The sequence below is a fragment of the Aristolochia californica genome, unplaced genomic scaffold (genome assembly GCF_029961685.1).
Source record: "Aristolochia californica isolate CCGP_79_NKW_82.1479 unplaced genomic scaffold, dmAriCali1.0.hap1 SCAF_4, whole genome shotgun sequence".
In the NCBI taxonomy this organism is placed as follows: domain Eukaryota; kingdom Viridiplantae; phylum Streptophyta; class Magnoliopsida; order Piperales; family Aristolochiaceae; genus Aristolochia; species Aristolochia californica.
In genome coordinates, this window is record NW_027182103.1 from 4,826,124 (window position 1) to 4,847,753 (window position 21,630).

Consider the following 21,630-nt stretch of genomic DNA (forward strand, 5'->3'; position numbering starts at 1 on the left):
GAGATTTGAGACCGTTGATACAACCCACGACGGGAGAACGAGTTTCGAACTCTGTTATTACTCCTGCCGCCTTTCCGAGAGGCGAGTGGTTTAAGACTTGTCCGGGTCTCTTCGTCGCTACTTCGTACCCTAGAAGAGCTCCTAGGGAAAAAAACACACAGGAGGTATAGATTTCTTGTTTCGTCATCCATGGAAGGGGCAGGGAGTGATATGGAGTTGGAACGTTTTTTATTCTTCGAGCATGCTAAAAAGGCGGCCGAGTCGCAATACGCGATAAACCCTCTTGATGCCGACGTATGTGTTTGTTTTTATTCAATTTTACTATGTTCTGTCAAATGCTACTCTCGTCCTACTTATCTCTTTGGTTGTCATTGTTATTTAGCTGTCGTTATATTAAACCTAGGTTTTGCGGGACCTTCATTTGTATTATTTTGTTCTTTCTATATTGCTTTTTTGGATATTGATAGTATGAACAGTGCTAATTCGTCTAGCCGTAAACTATATGAATTGTTGGAGACAGCGGAAAGCTCTCTATGTCTCTGGTGTAGGTAGTTTCTGATTTATTTGGGAAATTTATTGCGTTCTTTTAATCTGTTTTCTAGAATTTGACTAGATGGGGAGGAGTGCTTATGGAGCTGGCGCAATTTCAGAGTGGCCCCGAATGTATACAGATGCTTAAAGGTTCGTTTTGCCTTTAGATTTTGTATTTTGGAAGATTGATGCTACTGATGAAGCAATGTCATTTCAATCCCTACAAATATCCTTAGTTCCTCCACGTGTTTGTTTTCTTCTCTGGGTTCCTCGTGTGCTTGCATAATATTAAGGGCGAGAGCTTTGCTTTAATTTTCTTTTTTCCCATTTACAATCAAGTGATAAAATTATCATCAGAAGATGATTTTAATGTTGATTATGTGAGACATTGTTGCTTTAGAAGAAGATAAGTAGTTCCTGTGCTTTATACCATCTCCTGTTCTGTGATTGTCCTTTTGATATTCTTAGGAATGAAGTGTCATAATATGTAACTTCTTATCTTTATACATCTTTGCAGATGCTGTTTCAAAGCTGGAGGAAGCTCTTAAAATCAATCCAAAAAAGCATGATGCTCTTTGGTGCTTGGGGAATGTTCTCACCTCTCAAGCATTTTTGGCTTCTGATCCTGAAGCAACTCTTAACTTTAAGAAAGCTGCTGAAGTCTTCCAGCAAGCAGTAGATGAGGTGTGTGTTACTAGTGTTGTATGAAGTTCTTTTTTTTTTTTTGCACTCTCAGTTGCTTCGTTTTTTCTATATAGTCTATTATGTGACTTAATTGGTTCTGTGATTCTATGTTTTAGAAGAGTATGTAACTGTGTTGGTTCATGTAGGATCCGGGAAATGAGCTTTATGCCAAGTCATTGGAAATGTCAGCAAAGGTAATCTTGTATTCCTTGCTTTAATTCTTTACTTTGCTGGGAGGCTCCTAGGTTCTTGTCCTTTACATCTTATCTTAAATGGTTGCAATTTAGAAGCATGCAAAGTTTTCTTTATATACATTAGGAGATACATTCCACTTTAATAGTTTCTGGAGGTGTCAATTATGGATGTTTCTATGTAATCCCCCCTAGCTCTCTCTCTCTCTCTCTTTTAATCTACTTCAGGAAGGAGTCTTTGTTTGGTCCATCAGTAGTTTTTGGGGGTGTCAGTATTAGATAGCAGATCACATTTATTTATTTATTTTCTCTCTACTTGCATTTATCAACTTCAGGAAGGAGCCTTTTCCATAATTCTTATCATTCTTCAGAAAATACAATTCTTGTTTAGGGTTCAGCATCTCCTTGGCACCAAAAAGTTCTTCCTTGTGCTAAAAATGATACTTTAGGCAAAAGTTGTGATCCCTTTTCAAGAGGCTTTTTCACCAAAGAGCTACAGTTTTTGCGTGACAAAATTACCCTCTTAAGATTTCTGAAGTACTGCCTCTTACATGGGGTGTATAAAAAAAATCGCCTCTCTCAAAGTGTCTTTTTAAAGGATTCTCTTGCAGAGAATTTCTTTTAAAGGTATCTTCGGAAGTGGGTTAGTTGTGCCCTTGTATTTCCTGTTTTACCTCGGCTATAGTAGAGTTGGTCAGCAGCAAGTTCTTTTGTGCCACATGCAAGTATGACTGAAAACTTATCATAGAATGTTTGCCTAGCAAGCCCAAACTTATCTATCTGTTTCTTTTGTCAGGCAAAACAAATAGTTTTCTCTGAATGCTTTCATTGAACTGAACTAGAGTGAACTAGGGTGAAATATCTTTTTTTATCTTGACATGTAAGAAGGTATCATTCTCTACTAAAATGCTTTGCTTAATTTAAAGTTACCCTCTTACTTATAACCCAAAGTATGAGAATATAATGTTTTTTCTGGTCTCATGTTCTTTGCTCTTTCCTGCCCTTGATGAGATGAAGATTCTTTGTCAACTTTTGAGCTAGAAAATTTAGCTTTCTCCACTGTCATGTAAATGCTATCGTCTGGTTGTGAGCACAACAACTTAGGAGTTGTGACAGTCGATGGAAACAGTTCGAGATCCAAAAAGAAAGTGTGCTTCATGAGGCTTGGAGAAATTGAGGCACAGGGTTGCTGTTAGTTGGTGGCTGAAAATTCCTTTTTACGATGAGTCTGGCAATGTGAAAAAATCAAATTTCTAGAGGGTTGCTGTCAATTGGTGACTGAAAAAAGTTCATTGAGAGATCCTGTTGATTTAGCAAGAGAAGAAAGTTCTTATTGCTTTTATTCAAATGGTAAAATTTCTTTAGTGGTGCATCTCAAAAAAAAAAAAAAAAAGGTTTTGATGGAGCTACTAAATGATTAAAAATACAAGGACTTCTCTTTATGTTTGTGCTCCACATCAAGAAATGTTTGAGTCATTGAGATCAAGTTTAGGAGGTGGATATATAAGTTGTTGTTCTTTATGTAGAGAAGTTTTGGATGAATCCCATTTACTATCAGCATCATGGCCAAAGCCTTTTGTCTACTGCATGCTCTGTGGTTTAATAGATGAAAATCAGTCTGGTTCCATGTTTGCTAAAGGGATGAGTAGATGAATTTACATCTTTCATTCTTTTGGAAAGAAATGTGCGGAAGCTTCTAGAAGATCATCAAAAACTCAGGTTGGATAAGCCATTGTTTCATGGCAATTGTGGAAAGGATCAGTTGGATCATTTCATTGTTTTGTGCTTTGTGCTTTTTTGACTCACTCCATTGATACATTTTTAAATTTTTGCCAAAAGAAAATGGAAAACACAGTGGGATTTTTTCCTATGAATTTGTCTATGGCCATGTCAACACCCTATCTAGAACAATGATATTTTTGCCCAGTTGCTATGATTTTTTTCCTGTTTTGTTAATTTTGGAAATCAAATTGTGATGTAATTACTAACTACAGTTCTTATAGGCACCCGAGCTGCATGCACAGATCCACTCACAAACTTTCAACAAAGCTAGTCCAGGGGCATCAGGTTCCAATGTTAAGGTGAAATACTGTTGTTGTTTCACACATAACTGTTATTTTTTTTTATCATATAAGTGTGTTAGTTCTTTTAATTTTTGTGTAGCTCTATCTTTTCTTATTCATCGGTTGTTATTCTCTCTTTGCTGAAATCATTTTTAGTGGCTTTTATAGAGTAAAACATTTTATGAATGTCATATTGTGATTATTTCTGTAGTTCTTGTCTTTTGGTTTGTTAAGCTGATCAACAGTAAAAAAGAGGAATCTTCCTTGTAGATTTAGCAACTGGGGATGACATCACATACCCTGGTGGGGGGGGGGCTGATGTACTAGAAGCTCTACGTGGAGAGGGAATGTCGGTTCACTTGAAATTGGTTTTCGAGTAGCTATTATTTTCTGGTTAGTTGGAGCTGGGGGTTTTGGATGTTTAGGTGTTTTTTTAGTTTATTTAATTTGAGCGACAGTAAAAAGGGAGGATTTTCCGTTTGGATCTAACAGCTTGTGATCCCACAACATACCCTTGTAGCGGAATAAATTCATTTGACCATATGGTACTAGAATTGGTTTCTAAAACTCATACAGCTCTTTGTTTATCTTATTGAGAATTTTTCAGAAACAATGTAGAAACTTAGGAGCGGTTGTTGGGTGTGTGATTACTTTGGAATTGGGATTTAATTCCAATCAATAGTGTGATTTTAGAATTAGTATGTGTAGATGATTTTTTTTCCTGAAAGCACCAAGATTTTCATAGTTGTCGAATTCCAAATTAGCTGTCCAAAAACTGAAATGAAAATTTAAAGAGGGTAGTTGTAGGAAAAAAAGTAAAATTCAGTCGTCAGTTTTTAATAATAATATTAGCATAAAGTTTACTAATAATATTGATATGATGACTAAAGCAATAATCATTTTTAATGATAAAAATGCATTGTTATTTATTAATATAATAATTAATTATAAATATTAAATAATAATTTATATAAATCATACAGTAACTTGGAGACTAATAATTATTAATTTTTTATAGTAAAATGCATTACTAATTTTAATAATAATTTAGAATTATATTAAACAAATTTAAATTATTAAGTTAACTTATTTAAACATATGTGTTTAAAATTAAGCTGAAAATTGTTTCAATTTGTATAAATTAATCACACTTCTTTAGTACAATAAATTACAATATTAAATATTAAATATCATTTTAATAATAATAACTTATTTATCATTATAAAATATAACAACTATTATAGTAATGATTGAGTTTGGTTAAGTAATATTTATGACAAATCATTTGATATATCCAAATTAATTATACAAACACTATGTTTCTAAAAATATATAGAAGAATTTTAGTTGCACTAATTGTGGAATTTTATATTCTAGTAATATTTACTCTAGAATTTCATATACCTCCTACAAATTTATAGTAAAAGAACTCATGTATAACAATCTAACTTCTCCTAAAGTTCATCAAAAGATTTTGTTGAATTATATAAATCATATATATGTTTAATCATGTTTAAAAGCAAATCTGGAAGAATTTTACTCAACTCTCACAACTAAAAGTCTCACAGATCCAAAATTAATATGGTGGAGTTTTATAGGAGTCTCATAGGAGGTCTCACAGAAGAGTCTATCAAGGGTGTTTTAGTTATAGTAGTCTTCTATTTATGTTCAGTTGGTCAATGTTCTAGGATTTATCTTTTAGCGTTTGACTTTGGGTGGAACTAAGACAAAGATAATTTAATTGTAATTGGATTCTACTTGTTTTCTTTTTTGTAATTAGAAGCTCATTGTACTCAAATTAGAACAAGTGAAGTATCTCTTTTCTAAAAATTCAACATGGTATCAGAACAGGTTTTGTGAATTGATTTGGTCAACCCGCATAGATAATATGATCATTTTTTCTGATTTATCCTCTCTAGTGGTTTAGGTTCGTATTCTACATTTTTCTTCCTTTCTTGTCCCTGTACATGTTGTTTCCTTAGAGTTCATACCTTTATACTGAACTTTTCATATAGTAAATTATATGTCAACGGAAAGATCTTTGAGTCTACTTTCCAACGGAAAAAGAATTTTGGCAATCGAAGTTCTACAAAGAGATCGATATTTGAACCAACAAAGGTCAAACAACAAGAGAGGTTTGAGTAGTAGTAGTAAGCTTCAATTTTGAGACATTATATACCATCAAGAACGAGACTTTATATGGATAATTATATGGCAAAAGAACGATTTTTAAGTCTATTTTCTAACCTATTAAACCAATTTTCAATCTTAGATTTTCAAAGGGAGATGTTAATGTTAGAAGAGTCGATGGTTATGTTGAAAGAACGAGTACTCAGTTTGGCCAGATTGTAGAATCCCAAATCTATTAGATTCTCTCTCTCAAAAGAAATATGTTTCATAAAGCAATTTTATACTTGAATGAAAGATATCAAAGTCTAGTTTTAGAAGGAGCAACTTTCCTGTCAATCTGATCTATGTGGAAGGAGATATTGTAATTGAAGTCTGTAAGAGACATACTACATAACGAAGCAAATTAAGTGGTTATAATAGATTCTGTAATGAAGTTTTTTATGTCAAATCGGGTATTAAATTTAAGCTCTTTGAGCCTAGTTTATTGACCAACAAATTGTTTGTGATTTTGAGCTAAATTTTAAGAGAGAACAATATTAAAAGTACTCAATTTTGTTGAAAATCTCTCCTTTTCCTTTTTTCTATCCTATTATCTCTCTATGCATTGATGTGAATCGAGCTTCTTTTTCTCCTAGAATCCCAGTTTTTCAGCCAAATTTCTCTTCTAATTAGAAAGTTTTGGTTAGACTTAATCACTTCATGATTTGCTTGTTCAACATATGCAATATCCTGCTTCGATGTTGTTTTCGTGTTTTGGGTTTTTGTTACTTAGTTGTGTATTTTTCGCATCATTAACTCTAACAAATTGTGGTCACCCCAAAAAAAAATTATATTTAGTCAAATTCATTTAAGTTCTACCGTTATAGTTTCCCCTATTTTATTTTTTAAAAAGTCACATTCTCAATTCATTTGGTAGTATGAGTGTTGCATAGTCGTTTCCTTTTAGTCAAAGTTGTTTTCTAGTATTTTTTCAGTTTATCATCTTGTGTTTTCATCATTTCAGAATAATGCCTAAACCACTACCTAAAAAGTTTATCATCTTGTGTTGTCTTATTTTGATGTGTTGAATTTATCAATTGTAATGAGAAAATTGTAGTGTTTGATAGTGTAGAAGCTGATTGTATGTTTCCAATTCATATTCTCAATTTTTAATTTCTGTTCCCTTGTCCAGTAACCACGGTATTAGAAAAGAACTCTTTAGCTCATTAGTTCTGTTTACTGCCGTGTTGAATCCTACTTTGTTGAGGTTAGAGATTCATTGCCTTGCTGTCAGTTAACATATAGACTATTAAGTTTGAAAGTATATTTCACTAGGTTTTCTGTTTTCTTATTTTTTGATACTCGGTATCAGCAATGTTTACGGTGTCTGCATATTAATGTTTCTGCTTTAGATCAAGGTTCATTCTGGTTTTTTTTTTTTCCCAAATGAAAGCTGTTAAGTGATGTTTTGGATGTAGACTATATAGTTGTTTAGTCCACACATGTTATTCAAGCTGTGTTCTTGAAGTCATGGTCTTCTCCATGTTCATGACAGATTCGTTGGTAATGTCATGGCTATTTGTCTTGAGCTTGCCTCTTGATCTTGTTAGTGGCGTAAGAGAAATAGATTTCGGCAACCACCCTAAAAAAATGCATATTAACAAAGATGACAAAGCTGTTCAATATGACAGGTCATTAGCAGTCAACGGCAAGGTTTGGCACTGTAAATATCTACAGATGTTGCTTATTTGCCTGACTTCTACAAATGAGAAGTCAATTATGGCCAGTGGCTGATTACTAGGATGTAACTATAGCCATCCTAATTTCTACTTTTTTCCTCCCTCTGGCCTAATTTAGTTTAGTTTCTGGGAGCACTGGCAGGGGAAACTCAGCAACTCAGTTTCAGGAAGATATGTTGATTAGAGACAATAGTTGTTTACAATTTTGATATTACTCAGCCTCTGCTTAGTGAAGAAGACTATAGAGAACAGGGTCTGGAAGGATAATTGGTTCTCAAGTTTCTCATTCAAGTGGGGTTTTCTTCTGATAGCATCTTAAGAGTGCTCAGGTTTGCTGCTTTCTAAAATATAATCTTTTAGACTAACAGACTCAAGAGTCTGGAAGGAAAATTGGTTCTTGTGGAATTGGAGGACTGAATATGTGATGAGAAATGATATAAGTAGGATTCTATCTGATAGGATCTCAGCATGCCCAGTTTTGCTGCTTTCCAAAATTATTCTTTTACACAAACACAGTAAAAGGCGAAAGGATAATTTTAACTGGAATCTTAATTTCGGATTGATTATTAGCTTTTTCTTTAATACATGAAACTGTTTGTTTGTTTTGGGAATTTTGGGATACCATGTAATATGCCAAATGTTTTTATTTTTGTTGTCCTTGTTTTGCGGCTTTGGTAAAATCAGAATCTTTTTACTCCATGAAATGATTATGTATTGATAAGCTCTATTTCAGGGTTCCAAGAAAAAGAAAAACAGTGACCTTACATACGAGATTTTAGGGTGGGTCATTCTTGCAGTTGGCATTGTTGCATGGGTCGGGATGGCAAAGTCTCATATTCCTGCACCAGCCCCAAGATGAACACATCTTGAATCATTCCATCCTATGGAGTTCTCTCTCTAACTCCAGGTAATTTGGGAGCAAATCTCACTCTCAAGACCTAGACTATAAGAGCTGGCAGAGGTTTTGAAGGGAAACTATGTAGATACGAAATGGATGAACGCCCTTGATCATTCTAGGGGTTCTCGTAGCAATTCATCTTTTTGGGCGATGAAACTTCAGTAGGGAAAATTATGCACACGGGCTATCTCTATTATAGATATTAAAGCAAGTTGCGTGTTGTTTATTCATGTACCATGCAGAGGCTTTAGAGTTAAATGGAATTCCTATGTGCTGGTTCCAGAGGCAACAAGTTTGTACCCTGTTGTCAATAGCTATGATTTGGATTTCCTGAAGTTTTTGTTTTCTTGTTTAGGTACTCCACAATAATCTTTTGCGCCCGAATTTCGAGTTTTCTACTTGCTGGGTCTGTTGATCGCTTTTGTGTGGACTTGTTAGCATAAGTGTCCATTGCTGTCGTCGCCAAATTAGGAGTGTGAACTGTTTGATTAAACCAGGATCCAGCGGATTTGGTAATTTGAGCGGGTTGGGAATCTGTCTAAAACTCTCTACCAATTGAGGAAACACTTGGCTTCCGTTTACTCTTCGATCTCCAAAAATAAATGCGTTGAGGTCTGAGTTGCCTGCTTTCTGTAATATAATTTTTGTCACACTAAATATGTCCTGGCTAGACTCCTTTCACTCGATCTTGACTATGACTACTATTGAATCTATAGTAGACATTGAATTCGGATTCGTTCTTGTAATCGTCAACCCTCTGCAATGTGTGTTGTATCAAGGCCTTTCTCGAAGGACGAGATATCGTGAAAGAGGGACTCAACCGAGAGTTCTAGAGATGGTGAAGACACGAAAAAGCGACAAATGAGGCCTTTCAACGGTGCAAACAAGGAGAAAGAGGAAAGCCATGAGGCGAATAAAATAACCTCATGATTGTTATGCAAAGATGATGAGATGTTAAATAAATACTACAGAAATGGAAGAAGATATTGCAAAGAGAGTCATTGAGATTCCAATACCCTAGCAAAGATGAGGAAAATGGTCAAACAGGGCTAATTCCCAACGAAGATTGCTGACTAAGACAGTGGTATAACGGAATTGGGTTACTAAGCTATAATGCCTTTTTTATAATATTGAATTAGAGTTTATTCATGTTGTTAAAAGAGGAACACATGTACCCAATACAGGCTCAAAAGTTGAAAACAGTGAAAATGAGGAAAAAGAAGTAGAACAAAAGGGAAAAAACGAAATAATTACATAAATCAAGAGCAACTGTCTCCCAAGCTCACGGTTTCCAAGGCCAGATGGCCAAGTTAAGAAAGAGAGAGCAAAGAGAAGACAAGAAGAATGGTGGAAGAAAAATAACACAAAACATGAATAGTGAGAAAGAAAAAGAAAAGAACAACAACGAAAAAAAGAAGGGAAAAGTAGGAAGGACTTTGTACCTTGGATACAGGCCAAGATAAGAAAGAGAGCAATGAGAAGACAAGAAGAATGGGACACAAAACAGGAATAGTGAGAAAGGAAAAGAAAAGAACAAAAACGAAAAAAGAAAGGAAGAAGCAAAGAAGGGAAAAAAAGTAGGCAGGACTTTGTACCTTGGATACAGGAAGTCTTTATCGGTGGTGTCCTCTCAAACGAAGGAAAAAAAAAATGGATATGACTTATCCTGCCGAAGAAGAAAAAAAGCAAGAAATAATCCTCATGCTAGTTTTTCTCCGTTCTCAAAGAAATCATCAGATTATCTTGCCGTATATCAGCCGAAATCAAGTTTCAATAAAGGAAAAAGGCAAATTTTCAAAAAACCTTTGGTTTCCCTACTATGCCTTCAAACACACGGGGTAACTCCATTGATGACAGAAAATCTAGAGAATATAATACCTAAATCGAGTGGAGATGAAGAATATCAATCTATAACATTATAGAAAGTGATTTGTTATGGTTATAAATCATTCATGACTGATCTTAGGTTTCGGATAACCAAGCTTACACAAGTCTTTCATGAAAGAATAAAAAACATTGAGACAGACTGATATAAGAAAAACTTTAAATCAGAATAGTATTTATAATATAACACTTCAAATAAACAAACATTTTCATAAAGGCTTATTCTAAATTCAAGTCAAGCTTATAGAAAACTTAATTGAGCCTAACTTTTTTCGAAGTGAACCAATTTGACTCGATGTCACCTCTAACTTCTACCATATGGCTCCCTCAATTAATTATTTTTTATATATTGTGAACAGAGCATGTAAATTATCAAAAAAGAGCAATTTGGTCAATGGAGAGGCTGCAGGCAGAGATGCATACGACCCGATTTAAAGACTGGAAACAGTTTTTCTTTAATTGTTTTTGGTTGATTTTATAGAGAAATTTACTCCAAAAATTTATAAGTGAAAATGATATCCACCTTCACTAAATCCATAGGGATTCTGAGTTTTTCATTGACCTCCCTACATTGACAAACTAAGACGTCATGCCATCAATCAAAATTTTCAATTTTGCTTGCCTCACAAATCAATCATCGATTATTTTGTTTCTGCCATATCAGCAACAATTTCCAACTCTCCACAAGTCAATATTTCACTTTTATAATATAACAATCAGATTATCTCCTATTCACTGTCAGAAGCACTGGGAAAATAAAAAGATTACAAACACAGAAAAGGGTGAAACGAGAAGGAAACAAATAACAATCAGAGGAGGCAATATAGACAACTTACCCAATTAGCGAGTGAGTTTTATGTTTTCTTGCCTTGTCTAAGCCCTGCTCTAAAAAGTTAAAAAATTCAGTGGAGCAGCCGAGAAGTCCTTGCATAAAGTCTGGCTTTTTCTTATAAAAAGATATATTCACTGGTACCTAAGAGAGGGTCCAACCGCGGCAGCTACCTTCTCCCGAAGATTGAACTTCTTGGCTAAAATTGGCCGAACATCATCAACACCCACCAGAGTCTCCAGAAATGGAAGCAGTTCTGGAAGTGCACGGTCATTAGGATCATGAAACCAACTCTGAATTGGAATTCCATTGTCCACTTGAAACCCAAAGGCCTACATATAGAAACAACTCAAATTCAGCTGTGACAAGCTTGAAGACTCCAGCAATTTTATTCTCTGAATGTAATCTTAATGAAAGAGAAATATCTTCCAGTCATACTTCCATTCTGTTCTTTTAAGCAATGGCACAATAGAGGGGAACTCCATGTGCACGAATATGTTTGAGAGGGTTCATGATACAACTAACAAAGTTTGAGAGGGTTCTGGCAAGGCTTTCTTGCTAGTGTGAGAACATATGCACACGCCATCGCTCAAAATAAATATATATATATTTTTTTTATTTTTTAATTATGCCTTTAAAAAAAAATCAATCCACCAATCCAAAAGTAGAATATGTTAAGGTCATTTGACACCATATCACATAATGGTGAGGTTCTCTTGTATTCTCACATAATAAAAGAACTGGGCCATTTTCAAAAAAGAAAAAACAATAATAATTGTATAGTTGTATCCCACTTAAAGGGAAAGAGGTCACCACTTGACGGGTCTAACTAGGATCCATCTTGGAAGCCAAGGGTTATCCAATTGGGAAAACCTTCTTTTCTATTCCCATTTGTATAATTGTTCAAAGCTGAACCATATCTATACACATGCACCATTCCTACAGCCAGAAGTTCTAAGGAAATCCCCTTTCACCTTTTTAAAAGACTCCCTTCACATATATGTGTAAAAATAAGAGAAAGGGAGAGAGAAAAGAGAATGAAAGCAATATAGACATACCTGAGGGGAGTTGTCAATTATGATGACGCATGCCAGATCCCGACCAAGAACAGAGAGGTCCTTCAGATAGTTACCCTCAACAAAAACACAAGATTCACGAAAAACTCTGTGACGAAATAATCTCCTTTTAGGGTCCAGCATATTGAGGAGTTGCTCTGCATAGATGCTCTGGCTGGCTGTGAAGACAATAATCTCAAATAGACCAGCAACCCTCTCCATAAATTCCTTAAGATAAGGTCTACACCGCACATATACCGTATGCTCCATGAGATTAAAATTCACTTGAAACGTAAAATCTGCATTCTCACATTGTTCAAGCGATGAATGCACCAAAGTCTCTGCCAAGTCAAGAAAGGATGTGTCTCAGGAAAATATGAAATGTAGATGAAAAGAATGCTTGACAATTTGAGAAAGATAACAACACCTATTCTATTCTAAAAGGGTGTCAAATCATCAAGATCACAAATTCATCTTGCAAGCATGAAAATGATTTCATACATTCATTTAGTATCAAGCAAACAATCCAAACTGCCTACAGAGGACAAAAACAAGAAAATAATAAAACAACAAAAGAAAGAAACAGATATAAGTACTCACCATCCAAATCTAAAACAAGCGTAGTTCGAGGGCAACTCCGTGTCTGTTTGGGGAGTAGCATAGGACGGAAAGTTGGCACGACAGTTGACAACTCAGGTAAGTTTTTAATGAACAAGTACGGATCAAAATCATCTAGATCATCACCTTCATCAGTCTCAACACAAACTTCAGATATTGAATCATCACTTGGCTCATCTATACACTCCAACTTTGATTGTTGCATTGCCAGATATATGGCAGAAACTTCAGAAGACAAATTATCCCCAACATTTTCCTCATTGCAACTCAATAGGTGAGATTCATCGGGAGATAAAACACTGGAAACCATGTTTGCATCACCATCATCTTCTGAACATTCAGTTATCATCCGGTCCTCACATATTAAGAGATCTGAAATTTTTACAGAATCAGGACCATTCAATACATCATTTTCTGATCCTTTAGTTTCCTCACTGCTAAAAACCTTAATATTAACTGTGAAAGAAGAAACATGAAAAATAGTATTGCATAGTAGTACTCATAGGAAAAGAAGAAAGCAGCATCAAGTTATCTCTTGGATGAAGACTCCAAGCAGCTTTAATCACTTTACTGATTCCCTGACTAGGAATGAAGTTTCACACCAACATCTTGCTGTGGGAAATTTCCTACAACAGATTAGCTTTTCTACTTCATGAATCCTTTGCTACTGTTGGCTAATTTTTTTATGACAGGTAACAAAATTACATAGTTTAAATCTAATCCATACAAATACATTTCAACTTTTTTAAATAGCTTTTATTTAATTAAAGGAGAGTGGTTCATTTCCCAGAATGTACAGGATGTGGTTCAAGTGTCAAGTTTAGAGGCTCATTTCTTTAAAGAAAGCTTAGTGAGGTTATGATGGACTCACACTAGTTGTAATTGTTATAAACTGTTATAAATAAACATAACATGAGTCGAGGAGAAGCTTTGGACCCTAAAATACTTGTTTTAAATTTCACACCACCAAATCTAACTCATAACGTAATTCGTAATTCATGCCAAGCTCTACTCCACCAAAAATCCAAACTCTAAGCCTTAAAACACCAACTCTAAGGTATGAAATTACTTCATGAAATCTGTTTCCCATTGTGCCCCCAAATTAAAAGCAACAAAGTAACAGATAGAGAGAGAGATTGTTCACTGTTATGATTTTTTTTAATATGATATTAAGACATCAAGATCAATGATATGTGTGTCAAAGTAACTTTTGCCCTGTCAATCCATTATTTCCATCTTTTTCATTTAACCACCACAAATTTATAAAAGAATTTAAAAAAAAATACAAGATTCAGAAAGCTAAACATCTCAACAGTAAAGGGAAAGTCTGCCAGTACTCTGCACCCAAGACATTGAAAGGACTATATGATACCTCTTGTCGAGATGTCTTCATCAGGATGTTTAGAAATATGATACACTGGGGAAAACAATGTCTCCAATTCGCCCTCTGTAGTCCTTCTTTCACAATCCTACAGCAAACCCATTCAAGTGAAAATCTACAGCTATGCATACATCAAAAACTAATTTTAGAACAATTGCAAACTATTTATAATAACTTACATCTTAAGTAGTTTCTAGAAAAGAGTCTAGTAAAACGAAAGATAAATTCTTCCTTACGATCTAACTCTAGTCTAATGCTTGACCTTTCCCACAATTAAATTTGGCTTAGCATCCAAAGCAGCTCACATTTGGCTGCTGTTTTCAAGAGAGCATGTACAAGGAAAGACATGCAAATATGTAGCAATTCTTGTTTAAAAAGGAACACAAGAAGAGGCAAACATCAGTAAATAAGATGCTGAAAACAGTAGACATATTTCAACATGTACAAGGCTTAATGAGAACTTCCAAACACCCAATCAGAACATAGATAAGAATTATGTCTCAACTATCATCACCATAGTTAAAGATGCTACGATAATTTAACACAAAGCCATCAATATTCATGAAAATTAGCTGTTGATATGGAATAAGAAAGTTTTTTCTTTTAGAAACTGACAGAGTGATACAAGTGATATAGGATCCTTTTTAACTGAAACAGCAGTCCTAACTGAAGCATCCCTTGCTACATTTTTACTGGAACTCTCCAGTATGATGGACACCTTTCCACTATAATATAAGCTTCCTCAATGAAATGCTCTAAACCTGTGCTATGACAGAAGCAACAACTCATACCAAGCTCCAGCAGGATGCAAAGATAAACAAAATCTCTTTTCGTCTTCTGGCTCACTGGGTTTGACTAATGGATCTGATTTTCTTTAAACAAGTCTTGGATTCACTGATGGAAGAAGGTAATTTTTGGACATTAATGCAGAGAATAGAAGTGAAGAACCAGCCTTTCAAAGTGGCCCCACATTTAAAAAAAAAAGAATATCAAATTGCATTTAAAAAAAAATAACATATCATGGCCATTCGCACCACTAGAGTCATACTATTAGGAAGCTAAGATTGTAACATATAATCCACTAAACCAGGGTGCCAACTTTATGAAGTAAATAGGGGTGTCTTTAGACAAAGTCCTTTCTGTCTATGGTGCTCATCTTCTTTCTCTTTACTGCCAATTTAACGATATATTTTCCCTGTAATATTCCTCATTTTATCATATGAATAAATACTACAATGTTTTTAAAACAAATCTCTTGCTAAAAACGGGAAGATATAAACTAATCATCAGTATCAAATTAGTGGAAACTACCTCTTTTAGTCACCTGAGTTCTTTTTCATGAACATCTTCAAACTTAAAAACAGACAGCTAAGAAAAAGAAACTAACATAGTAAAAGGCCAATCAGAGCTGTACAGAGCACCACAAATGTGACCACAAACAGAATAGAATTATCAGAAATTAAGCTTACGGTCAGTTACCTGATGGCCAATAGAGACACCATCAGTAGTGTCATATGCTGAATCTGTATCTCTAGCTTCCTTTTCCACCAAAATATTGTTTGAATTCAATTCCTTCAAGAGTTTAATATCTTTGTCTTTTCTTGAAACAACTCCAGTTGGGACTCGCACTGAAATATTAATAAGAATTAGCAAACGATAAAAAACAAAAAATACAAAAAGTAAACATTTGATCTAGAAAGCTCTTATCGAGTTGTCTGTAGCAACTTAAAAAAGCTCAGCAACATTACTGAATTTCTTCAATACATGTAATGAATTTCAGAGACAAATCAGAGCAGCCCAATAAACTCATCGTGGAAAAGCACTACTAGGATATGTATTTCTAGCATATTAAAACACGCAATAAAGTATTCCAGAATTAGTTTTGGTCCAGATTTTATTTAGGAATCCTTGTTCACATGAGAGAAGGAAGGAGATTAAAAAGGAACGAGAAAGAGCCATCAACAGCAAACAGCTGGGTGGGTATCTAGCAGCCAGTAGTGAGAGGAAAAACAAAAAGGAAGAGAGGGGGTGGATGGGGGGAAGCTGAAACTGCATGAGAAAAATAGTCCCTCACATTATTACTAGACCTACTACTAGACAGGATTTTAAATTTGAAAAATAACACTCTTTATATAATTAGGGACCTCATGTAAGCTTAAGGAGTACTTTTGGGGAAGAGATTTTGGAGAGGAGAAATCACTAGAGAAACCCACAGGAGCTCCAGATCCCAAAAAATACAAAAACTTTCCAAAACCCACACTAAGCCTACATCAAGCAAAAAAATTGCCACAATTCTATAAAATTCCCCTAAAGCTGTCACGGAACTTGCAACAAGCAAACACCTAACACATCTACCAAATTAAGCAAAGCCCTAATCAAGTTCAGGCAAGGAGATGAATCAAAAGACTAAATCTGAGATAGGACTTCACATCATTTAAAATCTTGTAACTTTCTTTTGTTGTAGTACTTACAATTGTGCCGCTTTGCAGACCAGATCCTTTTGTAGTTCAACAAAATACATCTAAGCAAACCCCAAAAATAAGGTGAATTGAAGTTGATTGGATAAATTAACCAATATTAGATTAATACCAGTTAAAGAAATAGCCCAACTAGAATGTACGCAAAAAAAAAGGGAAATGGATCACAATGTGAACTTCTATCCATTTCACTACAACAACTTGAAGACCAATACACTCCAAGAAATCACAACAATCTTATGAACTAAAGCAGACCAAAAAGAACATCCAATCAATTTCATTTTTTTAAAAAGTAATAATAAATCGTCTTGGTTCTATTTGAACTTCCTAAAAGAAATTATCATAGCAAGAGATAACCACCAACTAGCGTACCCAAAGGAACATGAAATCAAGAATCAAATTTAGGTCTCCACTTGCTCTATAAAGTTGAACAAAAGTATGAAAATTGCAGAATGCCAATACCAAATCTTTGCTTTCTGGCTGAAGTGATCAAGTCGCTGACTTTCTCTTCTGCAATCTGCACATGTTCCAATGCCTTTTTCTGTTGTCTGCATCTGGAACCAACAAGCTCACGTGACCCATTTCTTGACGAAACCTTTCTTCTGGTTTGCATCCTTAGGAAAACAATACTTTCTTCCAGACACTCAGAGAACAATGTTTTCCAAATCAGGGTATCTTCGATGTCAAGAATATCATATGCACCCTCAGTGAAACTTGCATTTCAAAGAACTTCTTGAAAGACCATCTGTAAAAAAATTGTAACAAGAAGGCTTCAGGAACATAACTCTTTCTTTTGCAAGGACAAAAAATCCTTGGTTTGCTCACATGGGAATCTCAAAATTGACTCTAGACTCATAGAATATTTAAAAATTGATCAAAAAGCTCCCATTCTGAATAAAATAACACCTGAACAAAATTACACGTAAGAAGATTTTTCACAAAGTAGGGAAGCAACTTAATGAATATAAGATTACTAAATATTTTATTTAAGGTAACTTTAGAAGAAAAATAATACACAATAAAGGAAGCACTATAAACATAACAAGTGACAATAATTAGGTAAATATTAGATCTACATCCATATCAGCAAATTAATATTAGGTCCATGACAATAAAGTTTGGGATCTAACATTTTTGCATTTCCAAAATAAAAAGAATGTGCAAATTATGATCTCAATGGACAGATAGGACTTTTTTTAGCATGAAGACAATTGTCATTAAAAGAGAAAAAAAGATACAAAAGGTCATAAAAGAACCAGAAGCATAGACAGATAAGACTTGCACACACAACTGGCCACAAAATATTATTACAGTTTGTTTGCTCATTCTTACCAGAGTTTCCATGGCGACTATAAATGAAAATATTACAGTTATGCTTAATCATCCAAGTTTAAAAGCCACAGAGGATGGTATTTCATGTCCTGAGTGTTGTAAACAAAAACCAGCACAATTCAAGTAATGGTAACTTAGGTTGTCAAAGTGTCCAACATGGAGTAACTACAAAATTAAGAATAAACAAACCGCATAAGCATTTCAAGAATGTGTATTATATATTTTACTGCAAACTGCACTTCCAAGATGGAAAATAGTCATACAAATCCCACTAATCAACCTAGATGTCACCTAGAGGTCCAGAAGAAAGGATCATTATCACAAACAAGAAAATGCTTGAAGATGAGTCAAGTCCACAAAACAAGAAAAAAAAAAAAAAAACTGACCTAGACAAGATCTACATTAAAAAAAAAAAATGTGACATGCAACAGAAAGAAGCTTGATGCATTCTTGAGAGCATGCAAGCATGGATTAGCTTAAAAGGAGAAACAGATCAAGGGTCACACTCTTTCTTAGCATAAGACTTGATGTAGACCTTGAGATGCACAGTTTTAGATCTCAGGACATACACTGAGAAATGTTCTCGTTGCTTCATTGTATAAATGAATGAAATAATAATTCATCAATCTCAAACAAAATTCTGCAATCCAATTCATAAAATAAGAAATTTCATAAAACTCAAAATGGAGATTTTCTAGATTGTATCCAACCACAGGTAGACAAGATTTTCTAGACCACTTACTATTGGATAACATGATACATTAATACACATTTTCCATTCACAATTTTTATAACCCGGACAGAGGCAAACAGGGTCACAGACTATATAGGCAGCTCAGAATATGCAAAGAAATGTAATCCTCGAAAGTCGTGAATGAAAAACACAACAAAACAAGCCAAAGAAGAGCATGTAAAGACATAACGGTCATTAGACATTTAGTGTACTTAACGTGTCCGAATCACCGGCTACTCGATTGACCAACAGGACGCTAAACCTAATAACTCGTAAATAAACTAGCATCAGTAATCAATATAACTAATCAGAACTAGCCGAACAAGTGGACTACTCCAGTAAATTCAGTCGACCCTAACAAGGAAGAAGCCAACTAAACTGTCCACCCAGACCAAAAAAAATAAAAAAACTAAGCTTTAACAAGAAGGGGAAGAAGCTACATAACAGAGAGAAACTATTTGACGATCCCTACCTGCATTGAACATGATGCACAGAGAGGATCCTCCGCTACCCCCAAAGTAATAACCGAGCGGCTTCCGATGACGATACCGCAGATTCAAATGAAATAACCTAAAACCCTAACTTGCTGCCAAATGAAAGGGACCTCCAGGTGCAGTAAATGTAGCGAGAAGATTGAAAGAAGAAAGAGATTTCAGTACCAGTTTCAGTTTCCCTCCAAAAGAAGGGAGGGAAAGCGGGGCGCTGCGAAAGGGTTTTGATTTTTGTTTCACGAGAAATGCGGTTTTCGGACCCATGGATGGTCGGGAGTACTGCGTTTATATATATTTATGGAAATAATGAAATTTAAAAGTAATTAACCAACGAAACGAGGGAGAATTTCAAATTTCGAGAATTGGATGAAAGAGTTTTCGAATCTGATGAGTGAGTCAGCTAGACCCGATGTTTGCGTCACGGGAAAATCTGTTCTGGCGCACCCCACACGGGAAAACAAGGGAAGTGAAAGTTGTTACTTGTTAACTTTAAGGGGGGTTACTCAACAAAACAAAAATTTGGTCTTCGTCTTCATCTTCATTTCATGCATCTACATAATCTTCATCTTCAAAATAGGTGTTAGTATGGACAAGTTCATCTTTATCTTCAAAATTTAAAATAATTAATTTTATTAATTATAAAAAATAAGTTAATTAAACTAAGTGTTTGAGTTAATAATATTTTAATTACCACTATTAAATCACTAATACAATAGAGTAAATACAAAATAATTTTGATTAATGAATAAAAAAGTATTATATTAATAACATAAGATAGATTTTTTACATGGTATTAATTAATAATATATTTTGAAAAAAATAAAAAGTAATTAATTAATCAAATGAATACTTTAATTACATTTTATTTACCAGAGACTTAAATATGAAGTTTAATATAGTAATAAAATTGAACAAAAATAATAAATAAATACATATACAACTTTATTAATAACCTAAAAGAAAGATTATTCTAATAACGAGTTCGTGCCTTTAATATTAAAATCATCAAGTTACAAGTTTAATACATATAAACGACGCATTCAAAAATAATAAGATACAACCATCATTTATCGTTCCACATGGAGGTCGATATGGCATCTCGAAATTGTGCGGCTCTTGTGGATTCTAATGCACTCTGCCTTCGAAAGCGTGTTACTTGGCTACCCACATCCTCAAGACCATCACAATCGTCGTTGTCTGTATCATCTATTGCACCTAATTGGACCGCATCACCTCCTCCACCGAGCTCGCCACCCGAATCATCATCTTTATCTTCAAATATATCATCATAAACCTCTCCATGTATATAATTGTGCAATATGCAACAAACATGTACAATTTTCACCTGGATCTTAAAAGAAAATGGAGTGTCTTTTAACATTTGAAATCGAGCTTTTAAAGCACCAAAAATTCGCTCAATAATATTCTGTAAAGATGAATGTCTTCAGTTGATGATACCGGGTTCCTCGATATGGAGCCAAAAATCCCGAAAGATTTGCATAACCAACATCGACTAGATAATATTTTCCTATAATAGAAATTATATACCACATTAAATAATTGAAGATAAAATAGATAAAAAATGACTGCAAAAAAATATATTACTTACCTTCAGGTACAAAGATTTTATCTCGGCGAGTCAATGTATCATTCAGTACATGGGAATCAGCTGCTGATCCCTCCCATCCAACAAATACATAAGTGAATTGCATGTTAAATGAACATGTTGCCATCACATTTTGTGATAAATAGCCTTTTCTATTCCAGAACCTTGGTTGATCTTCAAGTGGAATGTTCGCTTTGATATGAGTTACATCAATAACTCCAATACAATCCTAATTATACATTTTCAATTAATATTGACTAGCTTTGTATATTAATCTAAAATTATTTAGTTATAGGAAGTGATGTTACTTTGAAGTACGGATAAAACATTGAACTGGTTAAAATCTTCAAGTGTGTGCGTTCCAAAGGTCGTTTGACGTAATCATATTGAAGTTTGAGGATTGCGTCCAACTTGTTGAAATACTTACTTATGGTCCAGTTTGATCTATCAAACATCTCTGCTGCGACACTTTAAGATTGTTGTTGACCAACAGTTAGGTGGAAATATGCAAGTTGTTCTTCAACTGAGATGGTCTTTGTGGCAGATAAAAACCCTTTACTAGTACGCATATCTGCCAATTTGTGAAATACCAATTGATTCATCCTGTAAACTTTCCGAAATTTAATTGGTGATTTGTCTAGTGCCTTTTGCAAATACAATGGACCATTCATCCCACAAAAACATGGTACACGTTTGTTGCAATGGTACATATAGTATATTCCCATGGCGATAAACAAAGTTGTGAATGCAACCATAGTTGCAACCTGTTCTTCGTTTGTCATAGTATCCATGGAAATCTACAAATTCAATCGCCTAAATGTCATAAACACAAGTAAACATCAATTTTCAATCATAACCTATTTGCAATCACACCTATACACACCCATATTCATCCACATTCCCACATCCTACATTCAATCACACCCCTACGCAACCATATTCATTTAATTGTCCACATCCATACTCATCTACCATATTCATCCATGCAATATATAAACACAACAACATA

The 21,630-nt window shown here is 34.5% G+C and overlaps 2 protein-coding genes across 3 annotated transcripts; one reads left to right on the top strand and one right to left on the bottom strand.

Annotated features, from left to right (window-relative positions):
* Window positions 1-8,948, top strand: LOC137963668 (mitochondrial import receptor subunit TOM20-like). 2 transcript variants are annotated; one of them, XM_068810828.1, is made up of 7 exons: window positions 1-294; window positions 603-681; window positions 1,049-1,215; window positions 1,362-1,409; window positions 3,410-3,487; window positions 8,051-8,224; window positions 8,571-8,948. In XM_068810828.1, exons 1-6 carry the CDS (start codon window positions 190-192, stop codon window positions 8,174-8,176), a joined length of 603 nt encoding a protein of 200 aa, XP_068666929.1. In that variant the 5' UTR covers window positions 1-189; the 3' UTR covers window positions 8,177-8,224; window positions 8,571-8,948. The 2 variants fall into 2 exon arrangements, with proteins under 2 accessions (XP_068666929.1, XP_068666928.1); XM_068810827.1 differs by lacking the exon at window positions 8,571-8,948 and having other exon boundaries at window positions 3-294; window positions 8,051-8,564.
* Window positions 8,949-10,777: 1,829 nt separating this feature from the next.
* LOC137962979 (uncharacterized) lies at window positions 10,778-19,265 on the bottom strand. The gene is made up of 7 exons (XM_068810133.1): window positions 18,997-19,265; window positions 16,922-17,204; window positions 15,462-15,610; window positions 13,974-14,070; window positions 12,584-12,973; window positions 11,987-12,324; window positions 10,778-11,260 (listed from the first exon to the last, which is right to left on the bottom strand). Exons 2-7 carry the CDS (start codon window positions 17,070-17,072, stop codon window positions 11,063-11,065), a joined length of 1,323 nt encoding a protein of 440 aa, XP_068666234.1. The 5' UTR covers window positions 17,073-17,204; window positions 18,997-19,265; the 3' UTR covers window positions 10,778-11,062.
* Between the last annotated feature and the right edge of the window lie 2,365 nt (window positions 19,266-21,630).